The following is an 18,921-nucleotide window of genomic DNA, read 5'->3' on the forward strand; positions in this document are numbered from 1 at the left end:
CAGGCCGTCCCTGCTCATCCGGCTCCCGCGGCACTCCGCCTATAGCCCCGCTGCCTGCCCGCCGGGCTTGGGCCTGGCTTACGGACACAGGCTGAAACGACCCTTCCCCTTGTGCTGCTCACCCTCGTGGGAAGGGGTGTCCCCGGAAGCGGACTCTCTTCACTGCCCGCGACCCTCGAATACGGCGGTACCAACCCTAACCGAGAGGGCCCCGCGAGTGGATGACAGCCTTAACTTCTGCATGAGCACAGCTCCAAGGATGAAGTAAATACGATAGAAAGAAAGGGGGGGGGAGGGAAGTGATCGAAAAGGGCTGACTCGATCTGTGTGTACTCTTTGTGCCTCCGCTGAGGTAGAGACCTCCCTGAGAGCCTCGAGTCTCCTCAGTTTCATGAGGCACCACTGCGAGGTTGCATTAAAGCAGATTTAGTCGGAGCATCATAAAACTTTATATGAAACTGGGGTGGTTTAGTCTAGAAAAAAACCACAAAAGAGGTTCAGGGAAGACATTGCGCTCTCCAACTACCCGAAAGAAAGTTGTAATGAAGTGTCACTCTTTATCAAGTAACAAACTGTAGGACAAGAGGAAAAGACTTCAAGTTGTGCCAAGTGAGTTTTAGTTTGGACATTAGGAAAAATTTCTTCACCAAAAGGGTTGTCAAGCATTGGAACAGGGTGCCCAGGGAAGTGGTTGAGCCACTGAACATATTTTAAAGGTGCATAGATGTAGTGCTCTGGGATATGATTTAGTGGTGGATTTGGTTGTGCTAGGTTAAAGGTTGGATGTGGTGATCTTAAAGGGTTTTACAACCTTAACAGTTCTATCATATTTCTGGCTAAATGTGTTGGTATAGGTGAATAAGCATATCCATGAGACTGGTTTGACTTTCCTGGCTTTAAATGATGGGCGTTTTAATGAAACCTGTACATCTGTGAGTTATGCCATATGTGCTTTCTCAGGCATCTTCTGCATGACACACAAATTGATGGTTTACAAAATTCATGTGTTTTCTGTGTGGAGAGATTCCTCCTATGTCAGATAGAGCATCTTCTGGACTTAGATCTTTGGGAGACCAATTTCATTATGTACAGCTAAACAGTTCCTTTGATTAGGAAAAATACCCAAATACAAGTTTTCAGGGTATTCTAAAGAATTTGAGACCTGAACATTTTGGATAGTAGTCAGTGGTTTTTGTTGGTTTGGGGGTTTTGTTTGTTTGTTTTTAATATAAATGGTTACAAACAAAGGTATATTTACACACTAAATGGGATGGAGTCTGCAGTATATTAGAAATAGCTCTAAAGGAAATTAGTGGTATATTTTTCCTAAGGAGTCAGAGCAGTACAAAGTTCAGTGGTAAACCAGGCAGATTTATATTTCATATATAATTGCCTGAGGCCCTGTTCGTGGAAAATGAGGTGGCAAAAATTGTCATCCTTGCAGAAGAAGACTGTAGAGTTATGAACACCACACAGGATCTTTCTAAATTAAAAACAAACCAACCAACCAAACAAAACAAACCCACAATCATGGCAAGTGATGGAGGAGTCTGAATGGTAGATATATAAAAACTTAACTATCACTCTGAAGTGTGGCCAGTAGGCTTAAGGTTAAAGGTCCAAAAAGCAAGTTGCTAAGTATTGTGGATATATGTGCTGAGCCTAAATACGTTTCTGGGAAGGCTGAGTTCAATCCTTCTACAGAAGTGGGGAAGACAGAAGGGTACAACTTTTCAATATGTGGATAAACCAAGAGAGAACTCCTGGTTCTCTCCTCCAGGTTTCCCTTTGTGCAGGGGTAGATTTGAGATGTGAACAATTAGAGAGGCTAGTAAGGGCTGGACCTTGGATTTCTGAAATGAATGTCTAAACTGTCCTTGAGACTGATCTGGGTTTCTGGCTGGAGTAGGGCTTTGGTAGCAGAGTGCTAGAGGAAATGCTCGTCGGTGTGCTGTGAAGCAGAGGTGGGTCCTATGGTTGTGGTTTTGGGGTGCATGATGAGTGCAGTGACTGCAAAAAAGACATTTCTGCTGCAGACGTATTTCTTCGTGTTAGATGTCCATCTTTTTGGAGGTGACCTCATTGCTCTCTCTACAGCTTCCTGAGAAGGGGAAGTGAAGAAGGTGGTGCTAATCTCTTCTCCTGGAATCTAGTGATAGGATGCATAGTTAACATAGCTAATGTAGCATAGCAGAGCATAGAATATTCCAGTTGGAAGGAACTTACAAAGATCATCTAGTCCAAAGGGCTGACCAAAAGTTAAATCATGCTGTTATGGGCATCATCCAAAAGCCTCTTACACACTGACAGGCTTGGGGTATTGGCCACCCCTCTAGGAAGGCTATACCAATGTTTGACACACATGGAAAACATATGCTGCCAGTTTTTGGAGAGGAGTAGTAAGGATGAGCAAGGGAATAAGGGTAATTCTATAGATGGAGGAAAAGGATGCATCTGCCTGGGGACAGCATTTGCAAAAACTGAGCAGGAGAAAAGAAATGGAACATACTGAACTGGGGGGAGTACTAGGAACTGTGGTGAGACAGGGAGATAGGCAGCCTTTAAAGAGAAGTGAGAGCATGACGGCCAAGTAGACTATGTATGCAGGCTGTAAGATGCTTCATGGGGATGAAGTGTTTGGAAACACTGTAGCAAGGCATGAACAACAGGCAGATGGGGTGAGGTTATAGAGTTCTACGGTAGCAAAAGATGGTGTGGTGCATGGCGATGCCAGGCAGATGTGTGCTGAAGGAAGGGAGCACATGGAAGTGGCACATAAAAGGTGTACAACTGTGTCAGAGTGAAAAAGGTATATGAAATCGTTTGGCAGGAGATGGGTGTGCAGGGATTGGGAGTTGCACTGGAGATTGCATAGAGCTACAGGCTGAGGCACACGAGCATGCAGCAGTGTAGAGCAGATGTACAGAGAAGTGGCAGATGTACCAAATGCTGATGGTCAGAAGGTGACAGATGTCACCACATCTGGGAAATGTAACATCATGGTGAGAAAGGTTTGTAAGTCAGGAGGGACAGGGTTGTGGGTTGGGAGGAATGTTGATGCAGTGAAGTGAAATGGGTTTATAGGGCACCGCATATAGCCTGTAGCGAAGTGAAGAGAACGTGGAGAGAGAAAACATGCGCTGTACAATTGTGATAAGGGTCCATATACATGATAGTGTAGCTGAGGACGTATTTGTAGGTGTGAGTAATGTGTGAAGATGGCAAAGGACGCATCGGTACGGGCGTATGGCGTTAGGACAGGAGGCGCGCCAGGGACTCGCGGTAGTGGACTCCTCAGCGTGAGCCTGCTAAGCAAGTGTGGAGGTACTGAGGGAAAGCTGACATAGGAATGGGTAGCTGACGGGATTTGTGCCGTATACGGAGCCGAGTCCCTGCCGTTGGACACAGGTGCTGCCTGCCTGGGCAGTGTAGGGACAACCAGCCCGCCGCGGGTCCCTGGGTGCCTCTGACAGAGAAGGGTGATGGTGCCGAGGAGCTGCGGGACGGGCGAGAGGCGGTGCAGCTGAGTCTTACTCCCGCCTCCCACCCCGTGCAGGCAGCGGCTTCCATAGAGACGCGGAGGACGCTGGTGTTGAGCGGAGCCTGCAGGAGGGAGTCCGGACATGGTGAGCGCCAGGCAGGGAGGGCGGGCGAGCAGACGGTGAGGCTGGGTGGGTGCTGGCCTGGGCTGAGCCACGTCTCTCTCTCCCTCAGCCCTTTACTGAACGCGCCTACTACCCCCCGGCGGCTGGGGGAGCCGGAGCCGGCGCAGGGCCGTTTCCCGCCTTCCAGTTCCGCAGCCGCCATGAGGGCCCGGACTGGCGTCGGCTGAGCGCCGTGGACGTGGAGCGGGTGTCGCGGGAGGGGGACGTGGCGGCTCTGCAGGAACACCTGGAGCACGTCACTTTCTGCAGCGCCGAGCGGGAGCGCTGCCCTCACTGCCAGGGCCCCGCCGACTCGCTGCTGCTCAAGCTGCTGCGCCTGGCCCAGCTCTCCACCGAATACCTGCTGCACTCCCAGGAGTACCTCAGCGCCCAGCTCGGCAGCCTGGAGGAGGCTCTGCGAGCGGCCCAGGTCCAACGCGACCAGCTGGACAAGGAGTTGACCCATCGCCTCCAGGAGATCAAGACTCTTAAGGAGGAGTGCCGGCAGAGGAAGAAGATGATCAGCACCCAGCAGATGATGCTGGAGGCCAGAGCCAGCTACCACCAGGTGAGAGGAGAGGTCTTGGTAACCCAGTCACTTACGCCTTGCCAGCTCTGAGCCTGTCTGGCAGAGCAGCCCCGCTGTGCTGGGGTGGTGTGGCTTGCTGGGCAAGAGGCTGGAGCTGCAGGGAGCATTGACCCTGTGAAAAAGGAGTGCACTGCTTGTAGGTGCCTCGCTTCCCATCTGTGTTTCACAGGCATTTAGCTAATATCACAGACATTTGGGAGAGTGCTACATTATTTTTAAGGAATCTTTTTACTAGAAAGTGCTCTTTATTCTTGGGTTTGCTTTTCACACGTATGAGGTGTCAGATACACATGTATACATACCAACGCTAAACATGATACTACTTTCTGTTGCTGTCTTTCCGTGTCTGTCAGCCAACACACAGGCCACAAAACACACAGGGCAAGTGCATCAGAACTGCTGTTAAGTAGTAACCTACCTGTCTGCAAGTTGTCGATTTCCTGTATTAACTTTCTCTAGGCACAAAGTTTCTGCTTGTGTGTGTGACTCAGGCATGATGATAAAGAAGCCCCAGTGAGACAGTTCATCCCTAACTCCACAACAGTCTGTTCCTTTAGGATCTTCCCTAAAAGCCTTTAGTACATTGCTGTTCTGACTCTGTGTCCTGACACTATTTTTTGGGGAGGAGTTTTTGTGTTCTGGGTGTAGCAGTTTGATTTAAATATTTTTCAGAACATGGTAGTGAACTTGGCTCATCACTAATCTTCTGTTTGGTGGCAATTACAATAAAGCAGAGATGAAAAGCCATTTCCTATTTGTAGTTTCAATTTCATATAAACATTGCCTTCCCCCCTTTTTCTCTTGCTGTCAGTAACTTGTTGCTTTTGGAAGTTACTGAGGTTCATACGGGAAAAGTGAGTTAGGGGAGTGACCTTGAACAGTTCCTGCAGTTCTTATGGTGTGTTCAGGATTCTGAGTGTGAATGGCAGACATAAACTCTTTCTAGACTTTGTAAATGCAGGGCAGCAGTGCGATCAGTAAACAATTAATTGTGTATTATTTTTCTGTGCCATGATCTTGACTGATCTGCAGCACCAGCTAATCAGGTTTTTGTGTTCCTGAGAGGGTAGTTCAAATTGCATTCCCTTAAAGCTTTGGCGGTTTGGCAATTAACTCTGTAAGTGGTTATTTGCTCTTTTTGCCAGTAAAGGCACACTTTATATCCAATGTAGCCATACTTTGGACTTCATATTTAATGCCTTTCATCCACCACTGATACAAGTTTAACCATGAAATACTACTATAAAAAGGTACTGGTGCCTACAAGTCATAATTTGAAAACTTCATCTGAGGGATACAAATTTAATTTTAAATAATAACTTTTCACTTTTTTCATATGTGGTTCAGAAATCTTATATTCTTATGTTCAGTGTAAGCAGGAAGTGCACCTTGTGTCTAACAGGGTGCAAAGTGGTTGCAAAAGTGATGTTAAATAATTCAAAACCTAAATATTCCCTGTGTTAATCCTGTCTCCTGCAGTAAGAGCATTTTTACACTGAAAGCAAGTCAAACTGACATGAAGTTTGTGCTTGAATGAGTAACATTATTTCACAGCCAATTTCATTCCATAAATCATGTGCAATCTGTTATACTGTGAGCTCCCTCTTGGTTGGTAGCAATGCTTTGCTACCATACCATCTCTTTATTTAGGCTTTATGTTAGTACTTTTTTTTGCATTTGTCCAACATAATTTGTCTTACTAATTCATGACCTTAGTGTTTGCTGAAAGATGCCTATATTTAATAGTCTACTTAACAGCCAGCATGAATTTAGGAAGGGCAGGTCCTGCCTGACCATCTTTGTCTCATTCTATGATCAGGTGACTGCCTGGTGGATGTGAGGAAGGCTGTGGATGTAGTCTACCTGGACTTCAGCAAGGCCTTTGATACCATCCCCCACAGCAAACTCCTGGCCAAGCTGTCAGCTTTTGGCTTGGACAGCAGCACTCTGTGCTGGATTAGGAACTGGCTGGAGGGCTGAGCCCAGAGAGTGGTGGTGAATGGTGCCACATCCAGCTGGCAGCCAGTCACTAGTAGTATTCCCCAGGGATCAGTGTTGGGCCCCATCTTGTTCAATATCTTTATTGGTGATCTGGATGAGGAGATTGAGTCCATCATCAGTAAATTTGCAGATGACAGCAAGCTGGGGGCAGGTGTTGATCTGTTAGAGGGTTGGAGAGCTCTGCAGAGGGACCTTGACAGGCTGGACAGATGGGCGGAGTCCAATGGCATGAGGTGTAACACATTCAAGTGCTGGGTTCTACACATTGGCCACATCAACCCCATGCAGCGCTGCAGGCTGGGGTCAGAGTGGCTGGAGAGCAACCAGGCAGAAAGAGACCTGGGAGTACTGGTTGATAGTAAGCTGAACATGAGCCAGCAGTGTGCCCAGGTGGCCAAGAAGGCCAATGGCATCCTGGCCTGTATCAGGAAGAGTGTGGCCAGCAGGAGCAGGGAAGTCATTGTGCCCCTGGACTCAGCACAGGTTAGGCCACACCTTGAGTCCTGTGTCCAGTTCTGGGCCCCTCAGTTTAGGAAAGATGTTGAGTTGCTGGAACGTGTCCAGAGAAGGGCAACAAAGCTGGTGAGGGGTTTGGAGCACAAGCCCTATGGGGAGAGGCTGAGGGAGCTGGGGTTGCTTAGCCTGGAGAAGAGGAGGCTCAGGGGAGACCTTAATGCTCTCCACTACTCCCTGAAGGGAGGTTGTAGACAGGCAGAGGTTGGTCTCTTCTCCCAGGCAACCAGCACCAGAACAAGAGGATACAGTCTCAAGCTGTGCCAGGGGAGGGTTAGGCTGGGTGTTAGGAGGAAGTTCTTCACAGAAAGAGTCATTTGTCATTGGAATGTGCTGCCTGGGGAGGTGGTGGAGTTACCATCACTGGAGCTGTTTAGGAAGAGACTGGATGGGGTACCTGGTGCCATGGTTTAGTTGATTAGACGGTGTTGCGTGATAGGTTGGACTTGATGATCTCTAAGGTCTTTTCCAACCTGGTTAATCCTATCCTATCCTATCCTGTGGCAGTATTTTAAATATTAGATGAAACCTGGGAATTTGTTTATGGTGACAGGGTCTTGAGTCTGTTAAGTCAGTCTTTTACAGTCAAATCACACTGATGAGGATAAAGGACTCAGATGAGTATTTGTGGTTTGCTAAAATGTATTCATTTGGAAAAAAACCCAAACGAGTATAGGAAAGAAAAAGAACCCAACCATACTTGAAGTGATAAAGTGATTATGGGCTTTGATTCCCAGTCTTACCAGTATATCTGTAGCTGTAGCTTCTGTCCTGGTACTACCCACCTGTTCTTAATATTCTCAACATTAGTGGAATGTACTTTGAAGGCAAACAAAATCTTTTTAAATGTGTAGGATTCAGATTTGACTTAAAATACAGCTTCAAGTTCAAGTAAAAAAATAGTAAGTAAATTATAGGAGCAGTAATGTTGAAGTTTTGCACTTCAGAAGGATGCTATGTAGCATACAAAAGTATGTGTGTACCTTCCTTGCAAAACGGTGTATTGCATTCTTTAGATGAGATGTCTGATCTTTTTACATATCTGTGGTGCTGCTAGTTGTTACTTACAGCTCAATTATCTATATTCAAATCCATGTTGAGGTTTTGTTTTTTTCTGAATGTATGGTGCTCTGTTTTACTATGATACAAGTCTTAAGAATACCTGGGCTACTAGTTGGCTGGAACCAGTGTGTATTTTGCTGTATGGTGTTGTCTTACTTTATCCTTATACTTTTTTTACCTACCTATATTTGTGTCTTAACTGTGGTTTTTATTTGAATTTAAACTTGCTTGGTCAGAGTCATTTTATTTCAAACTTTGTACAAGTGCTACTAGCAGAGTAGGATTCTTGCCTGTGAGCATCACTAAGATACACTGAATATGACAATTAATAGCTTCACAGAAATTTGGGATTGTGAGTATCTTAGTCATTATTCTTGTGAAATGGAATGTTACTGAAGTTGCCTACTTTTGACATCTGGGCAAAATATAATAACCTTGAACGGCTATACTTACCAAACAGATATTACTACTAATAACAAGAATGTTTTTATCTGGTTTTTGTAGTGTCAGTTTTGTGAAAAGGCTTTTATGAGCTATTCCTTTTTACAAAGTCACATGCAAAGGCGTCATCCGGAAGAATCTCAGATTGGTATGTGCTTTAATGTTATAAAAAAAAATAAGATAAATATTTTTTTAAAGTATAATTGTAGTGAGGAAGTGCGATCTGTGCTTTTGTGTCACTGGGAAGAATGATTTTCATGTTCCAGTTTTAGGTGGAAGATGCCCATTTGTGTGAATGCAAACACCACCACCTGACAAAATGTGTCAGGCAACACACGTTTCAGTCTGAGCAAAATAATTAACAAAAAAAAATTGCATGCCAGATTTACAGTAGCTTTTCATACTAACATTTCCACATAATACTTCAGTCAGCAGCAGAGTTCAGAGCACAGTTTCTCTGTAGGCATGTGTGTTATGAAGGTGTGGGTAAAATTAAGAAGTTGTGCTAAGGAAAAAAAATAGGTTGTGAAGGTATATGAATTATCAGTAGAGAAAATAATCCAACTCACCTGGGATAACTTTGAATAGATTCAGGCTCTCCTGACCTAAGTAATCTGTAAACTAGAGTGAGAAAAAGAAACTGTCAGGAATAATCCAAATTCGTGTATCCATGAGAACCTTGGTTGCTACACCACTAATTTATATACTTTTGTCTGTCTTCATTTCAAAATCTTTATTTTGAAAAACATAGCTTTCAGTGTTTTTTTCATTCATCTCTAAATCCTCTCCTTCTGGTTAAGCTGCATGCTTACTGTTTATTGCTAAGCAAGCAATTGACTTGGCAAGTGTTGACAAGTAGCAGTGATTAGAAATAAGTTTGGAAAAAAGAGCATCTGAGAGGAGAAAGACTGGGAAGAATCTAGCAGTGTCTGAACTGTAACTTGTTGGGCAAATAAAACAGCAGGAAGAATGAGAGGGGTCTGAAGAAGTCTTAATATATTGGAAGAAGAAAGAAACTCTTGTGCACTTCATACTTGATAAGAATGATAGTGGAAGATGCTGCAGAACCATTTGGACTAATTATCATATAAAGAATTATTTTGAAGTGGATATAGGAGGGAAATTCTTCATGCAGTTATTTTTGAAATAATATTCTGCATTGTGCTCAGATTCCCAGATGACAGGATAGTAAAACCTTGTTAAATTGATGAAGTGTTTCAAATTTTAAGTGTTAGAATTTTGGCATATTTTAACATGTTTAATTACAGTGAAATCCCCTCTGATTCATTCAAGATAATGAGTTCTATTCCACATGGAATCCTTACAAAAGTTACTTAAAATATCTTAAATATAGCGTAATTGAGTAATTTAGGTTCATTTTGCCCATCATGTTTCCTTTTTTGAGCCTGAGTTGCTTAGCTTCCTTTGAAATTAGGTTATGTATTTGCAAATATTTCGTAAACTATTTCACGTGTCAGTAATATCAGTATTTTTTGATCCTTGATGATAATGCTAGCAGTCCAGAGAACATTATGTATTTTAAAGCATCTTTGGGGAATCATGGTGGTGGGAAGGGAGGTGGTTTGTGAGAGTCACACTTCATGGTGATGCACTGAAACACTATAGAAACATAATTGCAATATCACATTTCCAGAAATTACAAGAAATATTTTTTACATCTGCCGTTTCTTTCAAACAGAACAAAAGAGGAAAGCAAAGACAGACAAACTGCAGGATGAGATTGATAAACTGAAGGAGCAGTTACAGCTCACCAGGTCCCAGTTGGAGGCTGAACAACAAGCTTATATGGTCCAATTTTCTAAGGTAGTATGTGCTAAATAACTTGAACCTCTGAAAAGAGTTAGCACTTCGTGCTCACTCATTTTGTAACTGGAACAGGACAAAAATGTCTCTACAGCTTGTGTACCTGGCAGCAATGGTGCTTGGGCATAGAGCATATGTCCCCTCACCCCTCCATGATTTTGAATGTCTGCTTTTACCTTTTGTTTTAGGTATGTTTTATATGAATACTTAAGACAACGCTTCTTCTAGCATTTGCTCATAAGATAAGTATGGCTTGTTGTTGAAACAGATGAAACTACCTTGCTGTGGTAAAACATAAGCAATTTTTAATGTAATGATAGTTTGTGATGATGAAATGTTTCTAGTATGACTGATTTTATGTGTACTTTATAAAATGAGGAAGATTTATTCTTTTCATTTCTGTTTAAATAAATACAATCCGATACTTTTCTGGGGAAGGAGGGATGGAATTTTTTAAAGGGGTAAGGTTTTGTTATTCACTAAAGAGAAAATTCTTGTATAAGAGACAAGATACTTCCAACAGTTAATTTAGATCTTGATTTTGGTATTGCAGTTTGCTCTGTACCACATTCAAAAGTAGGACTGTGTGGTTGACAACCTGTGAAAACCTTGTCTTAATATGTCAGCCAATATTCAGAACTTCTTAGTGGAGTTTGAGGCTCTTTTTAGTGATGTCCAATGATAGGACAAGGGGCAGCAGGTACAAACTGGAGTATAGGAGGTTCCATGTAAACGTAAGTGGGACAGAGCACCGGACAGGCTGCCCAGAGAGGCTATGGAGTCTCCTTCTCTGGATACATTCAAAACCCACCTGGATGTGTTCCTGTGTAACCTACTATAGGTGATCCTGCTCTGGCAGGGGAGTGGGACTAGATGATCTTTCAAGGTGCCTTCCAACCCCTAATATTCTGTGAATCTTCTCTACCGTGTCATGGTGAGGCAGTACCTGGACTATTGTGTCAAGTTTTGAGCTCCCCAGTTCAAGAGGACAGGCAACTACAGGAGAGAATCCAGCAGAGGGCTATGAAGAGGATTAGGGGAAGCTGTTTTGGCAGGGCAATCGCAGTAGATGATCTCCAGATGTCCTTTGCAGCCCCTGCCATTCTGTGGTTCTGTCTAGTCCCTTCATCTCAAAAAAGATATGATATATTCATAAGTTATGGAGATGAACTACAGGGATGATCATTGTGTATTTAGAGTGAGCATCACTCGTGTTATTCAATGAAAAATAATGAACTACCAAGACTTCTGGAAGTGTGCTTGTTTTGCTAGCAAACTGTTAGTTTGCTACCCCAGAAGCCTTAAGACACTGGCATTTGTTCTTGGTTTTGATGTCACAGTGTTGCCCATTGAAAGTGACTGCTTCCTACACAGAGTTTGGATACTTGAATTAGTATTGCATGTGGGGGAAATAACAAACAATGGCTTTACAATAATTTCAGGAATGTGAACAGCAAAAATCAAAAGAGGAAGAAATTATACAAACCTTTCATAAATGGAAAGAGGAAGAGAAAGAGAAATTAGCTGATGAAATAGAAAAAGTGAAAGACATGTTTATGAAAGAGCTTAAGGAGTTATCCTCAAGAAATTCAACACTAGAAAACGTAAGTGATTTAAATTTTCCAACATTTTAAGGCATGAATCCCTTATAGTAGGTGGTATTGACCTTGACATTTTTCAAATGTGATGTAGTCACCCTAGAGGTCTTCTTACAAAACTTCAGAAATAATGATTGGGTGATAGTCATAATTGTGTATTTGTAAAATTCTGTTAATAAAATATCAGTATACCTCTTTTTTTAAGAGCATTGTTCGGAATGAATGAATTATGCCTTCAGCAACTAAGTCAGCCTTTGAGTGCCTGTTTATAGATTAGTAAATATTGTTATTGTTGCTGTTTCTTAGGCATCCATCAAACTAATATTCTCATAACTAACATGGAGGGGAGTAACCTCTGCATTGCAGTCCTGACAGCACAAACTGCTTGTTTTCAGTTGGTGTTCTGGAAATGCTTTCCAAAGTGTGACTAGAAAGAGAACTGTAAAAGTATAGGTGGGTCAGAAAACAAATACGTGCAGCATTATGAGAGCAGCTTACATGTTGTAGCTGCTAGGTCTTGTGTATATTTGGAAAGTAGATTTGTGTTAGATGTATGTATTAAATATGATATGAAATATGGAAAATGCTGAACTGAGAACTGAGGTGAATTAGAAGTGCCTCATGCAGTCTCTCCATAGTTATGTTTAAAGTAAATTTTGGATTAAATGACAGTTTTAGAAAACAAACAAACAAACAAAAGTAAATAAATAAATGAATAAATAAATATGTAGGTCTTAATTTTTTCCCTCCCTCCTTTTAGCAACTGTTAGAATTACAGAAGTCCAATATGCAACAAAAATCCAATTTAGGAACACTGACAGACAGCCAAGAATTTACAGAAGAGAAACCTCAGAATTCTCAGGATTATCGTAATGTGGTTAAAGTTCTGGAAAAACAGGTAACAGTGTAACTTTTAATGTATTGCTTTTGACAAACTACTGATGTTATTTTCTTTTTTTTATATCTCCAAGTATGATTTTAAATCCATAAGTAAAATTCTCATCCCTCTCAATGCCTAAAATACCTTGAGTGTGTCAGGTGTAACTTGTGTACTAGGACTATATCATCTCAGTAGTGCACATACTGATGCTGTGCAAATCTTTTGGACAATCCAGAGTTCCAGCTGTAGGAAAAATTGAACTAGAAGGGTCACTGAGACCAAGGTCAGTGTATTGCTTTGAGACTCACCTGCATGTCCAGGCTGTTCCAATAAAACAAAACAAAACACAACCACTCCTCACAAAAAACCCACTACCAAACAAACAGAAAACCCATACACATGAAAAAACCACACCCACAAAATACCCAAACCCACCTTTCTACTCTTTCTATTCTTTTTTTTTTTTTGACACTTTTGAAAGATACATTATTTCATGGTTCTTGGGATATGCAGGTCTTTGTATACTGCTGGTGTCATCCAGAATTTTGGTCACTTCTACTCAAAGATGTGGAAAACTTTGTGAGCATTACTTTAGGGTTTTTAACTTCATCAAAGAAAATTTGGTTTACTCAAACATATGTAGTAATACTGATTTTTACCATAATTATGTAAAATATACTGATAATGAGTGCTTGAAATGCTCTTACTACTCTTGTTAATACATGGACATGTATCAAAATACTTGTGTATTTCTCACTCATAGCCACTGTATGTACAAAATCAAGGAGCAAATAGGTAGTTTCTAAAGTGATTGTTAAGAAAGCCACACTCGGGTGCGTACAACATGCTGATGATTGGCCTAGCTATTAAATATAGGCTTACTCATGTTTCCTATAGTCAATAATATTTGCTTTATTTATGGTTTATTTAGAAAAATAAAGCTGTACATTTTGAACTAAATATTACTATGTTGTTGGCAGAAATTAATGTTGTTTTCTTCTGTGCAGGAAAGCAAGTGGACATCTAGAATGCAGGCCTTTGCTCATGCACACGAGAAAGAGAAGTCTGAGGTAAATTATGCAGTAAACCAATTAAAATAAAAGGAAAATTTTTTTTCTTATTTTTGTACCATGTCAGTAGTTGTTGGTATGCTATAGTACCTCTGTTGGATTAGAAATCTAATCTATTTATCATGAGTTTATAGTATGTTCTCATGGTTGGGTTTATTATCTCTATTTTTGTTATGCTAGGATCTTGTATCAGTTAAGGCCAGGGTTGAAATGGAATGTATCATTTAAGAATCTGACAGACACCTGAGACTGTATCTGTCTTTTGCAGAGTTTACAGATAATTCTGTGAGCACTGTATTATGCAGTGTTAGCTGTATTTTGTGAATGTGCTGGATAGTTGAAATGTAACTTGTCAACATGTAGCTTTCATCTGCCCTCTACCTTTAGCTACCATGGACCTGTGGCATATGTCTCAAATGTTTTTTTTCCTCTTTTCTGTCATTTCTCTGCTGCTTCTTGTCTTGTAGCTTTCTAACGCAGAATCTGTTCAGCTTTTCCAGGAAAAAAAACAAACCACCATGGCATTTTATTTTGCATCAGTTTATATATTTTACTATACAAAGCTTTTATTCCTCAGATTTCTTTTTTTTTTTAATGTCTGCATTTCTTTTTAATCTCTTTGCTGCTTTGTTTCTCCTGCTTCTTTTCATTTTCCTTTCATCCACGTGACCATGTAAGAACTGGGCAGATCATAGTGTTCTGACCAATGCTTCTCCTCCTCTGGCAAGAGAGCAGTGGGGAGGAACTATGGAACATGGATGTAGTTAATGATACACCCACATACAATGCAAGAATAGAATAAGGGAGGAGTAATGTAAGTATGACTTTTGGGATGGTACACCTGAAATACTGTTCCCTTTATTCTGCTTTCTGAGATAATGTATCAGGTTCATCATGCAAATTCACATTTCATCTCCTTAAAATACTATTATTTGACTTTATAACTGTAACATTTTTATAGAGTTACATTCTTTTTCTTCAACCTTACTTTTAGGCAATCTCACCAGCATGTGTTTGTATGTCCCTTTGTTTGTATTGAGATTTAGGTAGTCCTTGTGTAAATGTTTGTAGTAGACAGAAGTTCCAATGAAATCACAGGTTTTGATGGAAAAATGTTAGCATTTTTAAGCATGACTCTCTGTTTAAACTTCATAGCATTAAAATATTTTATATAATGCTAGTGTGAAGTTACTTTTCCTCTGATTGCTTTCTAGCTGCAGTTGCAAATCCAGAAGCTTAAATCATTCAGAGAAGACCAGAATAAAAAAGCCAGCTTTTACAAGAAGAGAGCAGAAGAATTTGGGCAGAAACTTCAAGAGCAGAGCGATCTGATTATTACTCTGAGGAAGCAGGTCTGTTTCGTGAAGCACTCTCTTTCAGAGAACATAGGACACAGAAATATTTTACTATCATTTCGTATATCTCTGGTTGCCTATTTAATATTCAGAGTTTTATTGCTGTACTATTTTGGTTACACTTTGGAAACTGTGTGGATGAATAAGATTAGATCTGGAAGAGAAACACAGGAGTGTAAACCAGGAATTAGAACACAGTTAAGTAGGAATGGCTTAAAAATCCAGATGTGATTGTCTCACTGTACAGTGCACTGGTGCAACCCCATTTGGAGTACCATGTGTTTTGGTGTTTTGGGTGCCTCAATATAAGAAGAACATTAAGCTATTAAGAGCATGTCCAGAGGAGGGTGACCAAGATGGTGAAAGGCCTCAAGGGCAAGATTTAAGAGTAGTGACTGAAGTCACTTGCTTTGTTCATCTTGGGGATGAGAAGACTGAGGGATGACCTCATAATAATATATAACTTCTTTAAGTGGGGCGGCGAAGAAGGAAGTGTTGATCTCCTCTGTATGGTGACCAGTGAGAAAATGGAATGAAGCTGTGTAAGAGGAAGTTCAGACTGGAACAAGGGCTCTTCACTGAGAGGGTGGCTGGTCCCTCAAGCTTTCCAGGGACTTGGTCACAGCACCATGGTCAGACTTCAAGGAACTTCTGGATTGCACTCTGTTATATGGCTTAGTTTTAGGTAGTCCTGTGAGGAGGAGGGAACTGGACTTTGTGATCCTTATGGCTCCCTTCCAACTTGAGAAGGTGTATGATTTTATGAAGTTATTTGTTTGGAATGGATTGTTTTCTCTTTAAAATAGGCTTTTGTTAAAACATAACTATAGTTTTTTTTCTAGGTGATTGGTCTGTAGAGATCTGGATAGTCTGAAGTTTAGACTATGGCATGATTATATGCTCCTTACAACCTGTTCCTCTATTAGGTAGTGCATTCTTTATTTAAATCAATGTCTGATTTTACCCTTTTTTCTTGTGATTAATGTTAAACCTATACTTAAATGATTTTACTTCTCCACCTTGACAAATTTGATATCTGGAGCAATAGAGGACTTGATCCTAGACAAATTTCTTGTAGTAAAGTGATATTTTACAGCAAGCCTATATGACTGCAAATGTAAAATAGGTTTTACAGCAAGCCTGTATGACTGCAAATGTAAAATAGGTTGGGAGGGACCTGAGTTTGTTGTTTTTCAAATATAGTTGTGAAGATCTACATTCTCAGTCCCTGGAAACACTTGCAGAATCCAAACACTGTGGACAATGAATTGAAGCATTACTGGCTATAACCAAAGTGATAAATAGAAGAGGGCTAGAAGAGGAGATTGGATGTGGCACTTGGTGCCATGGTCTAGTCGTAAGGTCTGTCAAGACAGGTTGGACTAGATGATCCTTGGGGTCTCTTCCAACCTTAGTTATACTGTGATACTGTGATTTGGTGTTTTATGCCAGCTCCAGATTTGTTTGGTGCATGTCTTGGGTGTCAAATAGACAGAGCTGTAGAGCAGACAGGAGAACATTTCATACATTTAAAATCAGCGTGTAATTAAGTGTTTCACTGGAGTGGCACCAGACTGGCTAACTGAACACGAATTGCTGAGGCATTAGGTATTGAAACAGTAAGTACTGAAGTAGCCCATAAGCCCACTCTCATTTCACTTTATGGCTTGTAATAACAAGTTGTACAAAGCATGAGTTCACATAAGACAACAAACAGAAATAAGTTTTCAGCATTCTTCCAGCATGAATGAAATTTATGCCAGCAGTAGCATAATGTTCTGGAAAAGCAGTATTTTCCTCCCCAAATCATAATGTTACAGGACAGCACTGAAGCTAGGTATTTTGTACTAAATGTGCATTTCTAAATATTGAGCATTTACATTTGTAGCTGTTCACGTATCTGTCTTTTTTCTTACAGTTAGAATTGTCCACAAGATCAGTTGCAAGCGTTAAACCACATGATGGTAAGTACAAGAGAAAGCAGATTTTGTTTCTGATTTCAGCAGCTTGATTGAAACGAATACACATATAAACATCAACTTTACTAAGTAAATATTGAAATCAAATCAGTACTGGCAGTCTATTTGTATTTCACAGGATGCCTACCTGGTTCCCTGCCATGATTTGCAAAGTTCATATTTAGCAGCTGTAAAGACTTCTAATATACAAAGCTGATTGCTTGAGTAGTGAAGAGGTTGAAACAAAGCAACTCTGTTTTATGTTATATAAACAACTTCTGGCTTTGCTTTATGAAGTGTCATTATAATTGTTCTTTGGTGCTTGACTGTCCTTAGGCTGCAAAACTCGAAGGGGAAGTATACTAAAAGATACTGATTTTGTCAGTTAAGATACAGATACTCAAAGAATTTTAAGAACCCTGGTATTTTTAGCTGCATTGCTTTAACATCTGAAGTCCATTACAGATATCTAGACCTGATAATAGTGTTTTAAGTTGCAGTCCTGCATCACAAACATGTGCAGAGTTGATGCTGCAGTTGCAGTGACTTGAATTTATTATAATAGATAATGACAGCTGAATTAATTCTAATCCAGTTTGCAAACCATCTTGCTCTGTTAACAAGACATTGGCTTGAACTGAATTTAACAACAGTATGGCTGTATGGCTTTTCAGCTGGAGATAACTGGTGGTATTCAGCCACACTGAAGCATAGGCAAGTGTAAGACCATGGCACACAAGTGAATGTGCTCCTAGGCCCCAAATGGATCTGAGGAAAGTAGAATTGAGGTGATGATTCACTCCTAGGCTATGCTCTATATGTGATAGGGGTAGGGTTTATGCTAATTCATTGGAAGATTCTTTCCTGGGAGAGCTGGGGCTGTTCAGTCTGGAGAGGTGAAGCCTCTGAGGAGACCTTATTATGGCCTTCCAGTATCTTAAGGGGGCCTACAAGAAAGCTGGGGAGGGACTTTTTAGGGTGTCAGGTAGTGATATGCCTACTGGGGATGGAGCAAAACTAGAAGTGGGTAGATTCAGATTGGATGTTAGGAAGAAGCTCTTCACTATGAAGGTGGTGAGAGACTGGAACAGGTTGCCCAGGGAGGTGGTGGAAGCCCCACCCCTGGAATTTTTTTAAGGCCAGGCTGGATGTGGCTCTGAGCAACTTGATCTGAGCAACCTGTGGGGTGTCCCTGCCCATGGCAGGAAAGCTGGAACTAGATGATCCTTGAGGTCCCTTCCAGCCCTTACAATTCTGATTCTGTGATTTCTTGGGACACAAGCAGCATGTAGACATGACTGGAGAGATCATCACAGTCCAGTTCAGTGATTATTTAGTTACTATTTTTCTTTTCCTGCTTCTAGAAGTATTGGGTGACAGGTTGGACCTGATGATCCTTGAGGTCTCTTCCAACCTTATTGATTCTATGATTCTATGAAAATGTTAAGGATATATAAAGATGTATCCTGTCAAGGACCATTGTTTACTTTGTAAATTATTCCTTTCGGGAATATTCCATTAAAGTAAAAAATTGTATAATTTATAAAGATGATTAAATATTGGTACATTTAAGAATCTTTACATGTCTGTTACTGTTTATTATAATGCATTTATGTTAGTTATTACTTTTGTGCTGTTGTAGTGAGCACTACTGTAGAGCATCTTGAAGAATCTAAACCAAGCCCACCAGTGATGCATGGTAAGTTGTTTGGTTGTTTTTTGTGGGTTTTTTTGGTAGGTCCAGATCCAGGTCTTTCAAATCTAACATACTGTCTTCTGAAGTCTGTTGCTTGTGAAATCATAGCTGTAAGAGCAGTTATATTGGGAGAAAGTAATTTAACTTGCTTTACTGTATTCCAGCAGTGAGAATTCCTATGGAGTAATTGTAAAGATAGTACATAATAATAAATGAAAACCCAAAGAAAATAATTTGAGAATTATTTCCTAGTCTAGGTGTAGTATTGAAGCACTTTAAGGTAAATGAAA

The 18,921-nt window shown here is 40.9% G+C and overlaps 1 protein-coding gene across 2 annotated transcripts in view; it reads left to right on the forward strand.

Moving 5' to 3' along the window:
* Positions 1-225: 225 nt before the first annotated feature.
* The window catches only part of DZIP1 (DAZ interacting zinc finger protein 1), a 36,371-nt gene continuing 17,675 nt past the window's right edge, over positions 226-18,921 (forward strand). Inside the window, exons 1-11 of one of the 2 annotated variants that reach the window (XM_054162952.1) lie at positions 226-264; positions 3,557-3,626; positions 3,715-4,212; positions 8,314-8,398; positions 9,950-10,074; positions 11,517-11,678; positions 12,433-12,570; positions 13,560-13,622; positions 14,837-14,974; positions 16,896-16,941; positions 18,578-18,634. In XM_054162952.1, the coding sequence (XP_054018927.1) occupies positions 3,624-3,626; positions 3,715-4,212; positions 8,314-8,398; positions 9,950-10,074; positions 11,517-11,678; positions 12,433-12,570; positions 13,560-13,622; positions 14,837-14,974; positions 16,896-16,941; positions 18,578-18,634 (1,315 nt within the window). In that variant the 5' untranslated portion in view covers positions 226-264; positions 3,557-3,623. The remainder of the gene's footprint in view (positions 265-3,556; positions 3,627-3,714; positions 4,213-8,313; positions 8,399-9,949; positions 10,075-11,516; positions 11,679-12,432; positions 12,571-13,559; positions 13,623-14,836; positions 14,975-16,895; positions 16,942-18,577; positions 18,635-18,921) is intronic. The other variant, XM_054162953.1, reaches the window with a different exon arrangement.

The sequence above is a fragment of the Dryobates pubescens genome, chromosome 7 (genome assembly GCF_014839835.1).
Source record: "Dryobates pubescens isolate bDryPub1 chromosome 7, bDryPub1.pri, whole genome shotgun sequence".
In the NCBI taxonomy this organism is placed as follows: Eukaryota; Metazoa; Chordata; class Aves; order Piciformes; family Picidae; genus Dryobates; species Dryobates pubescens.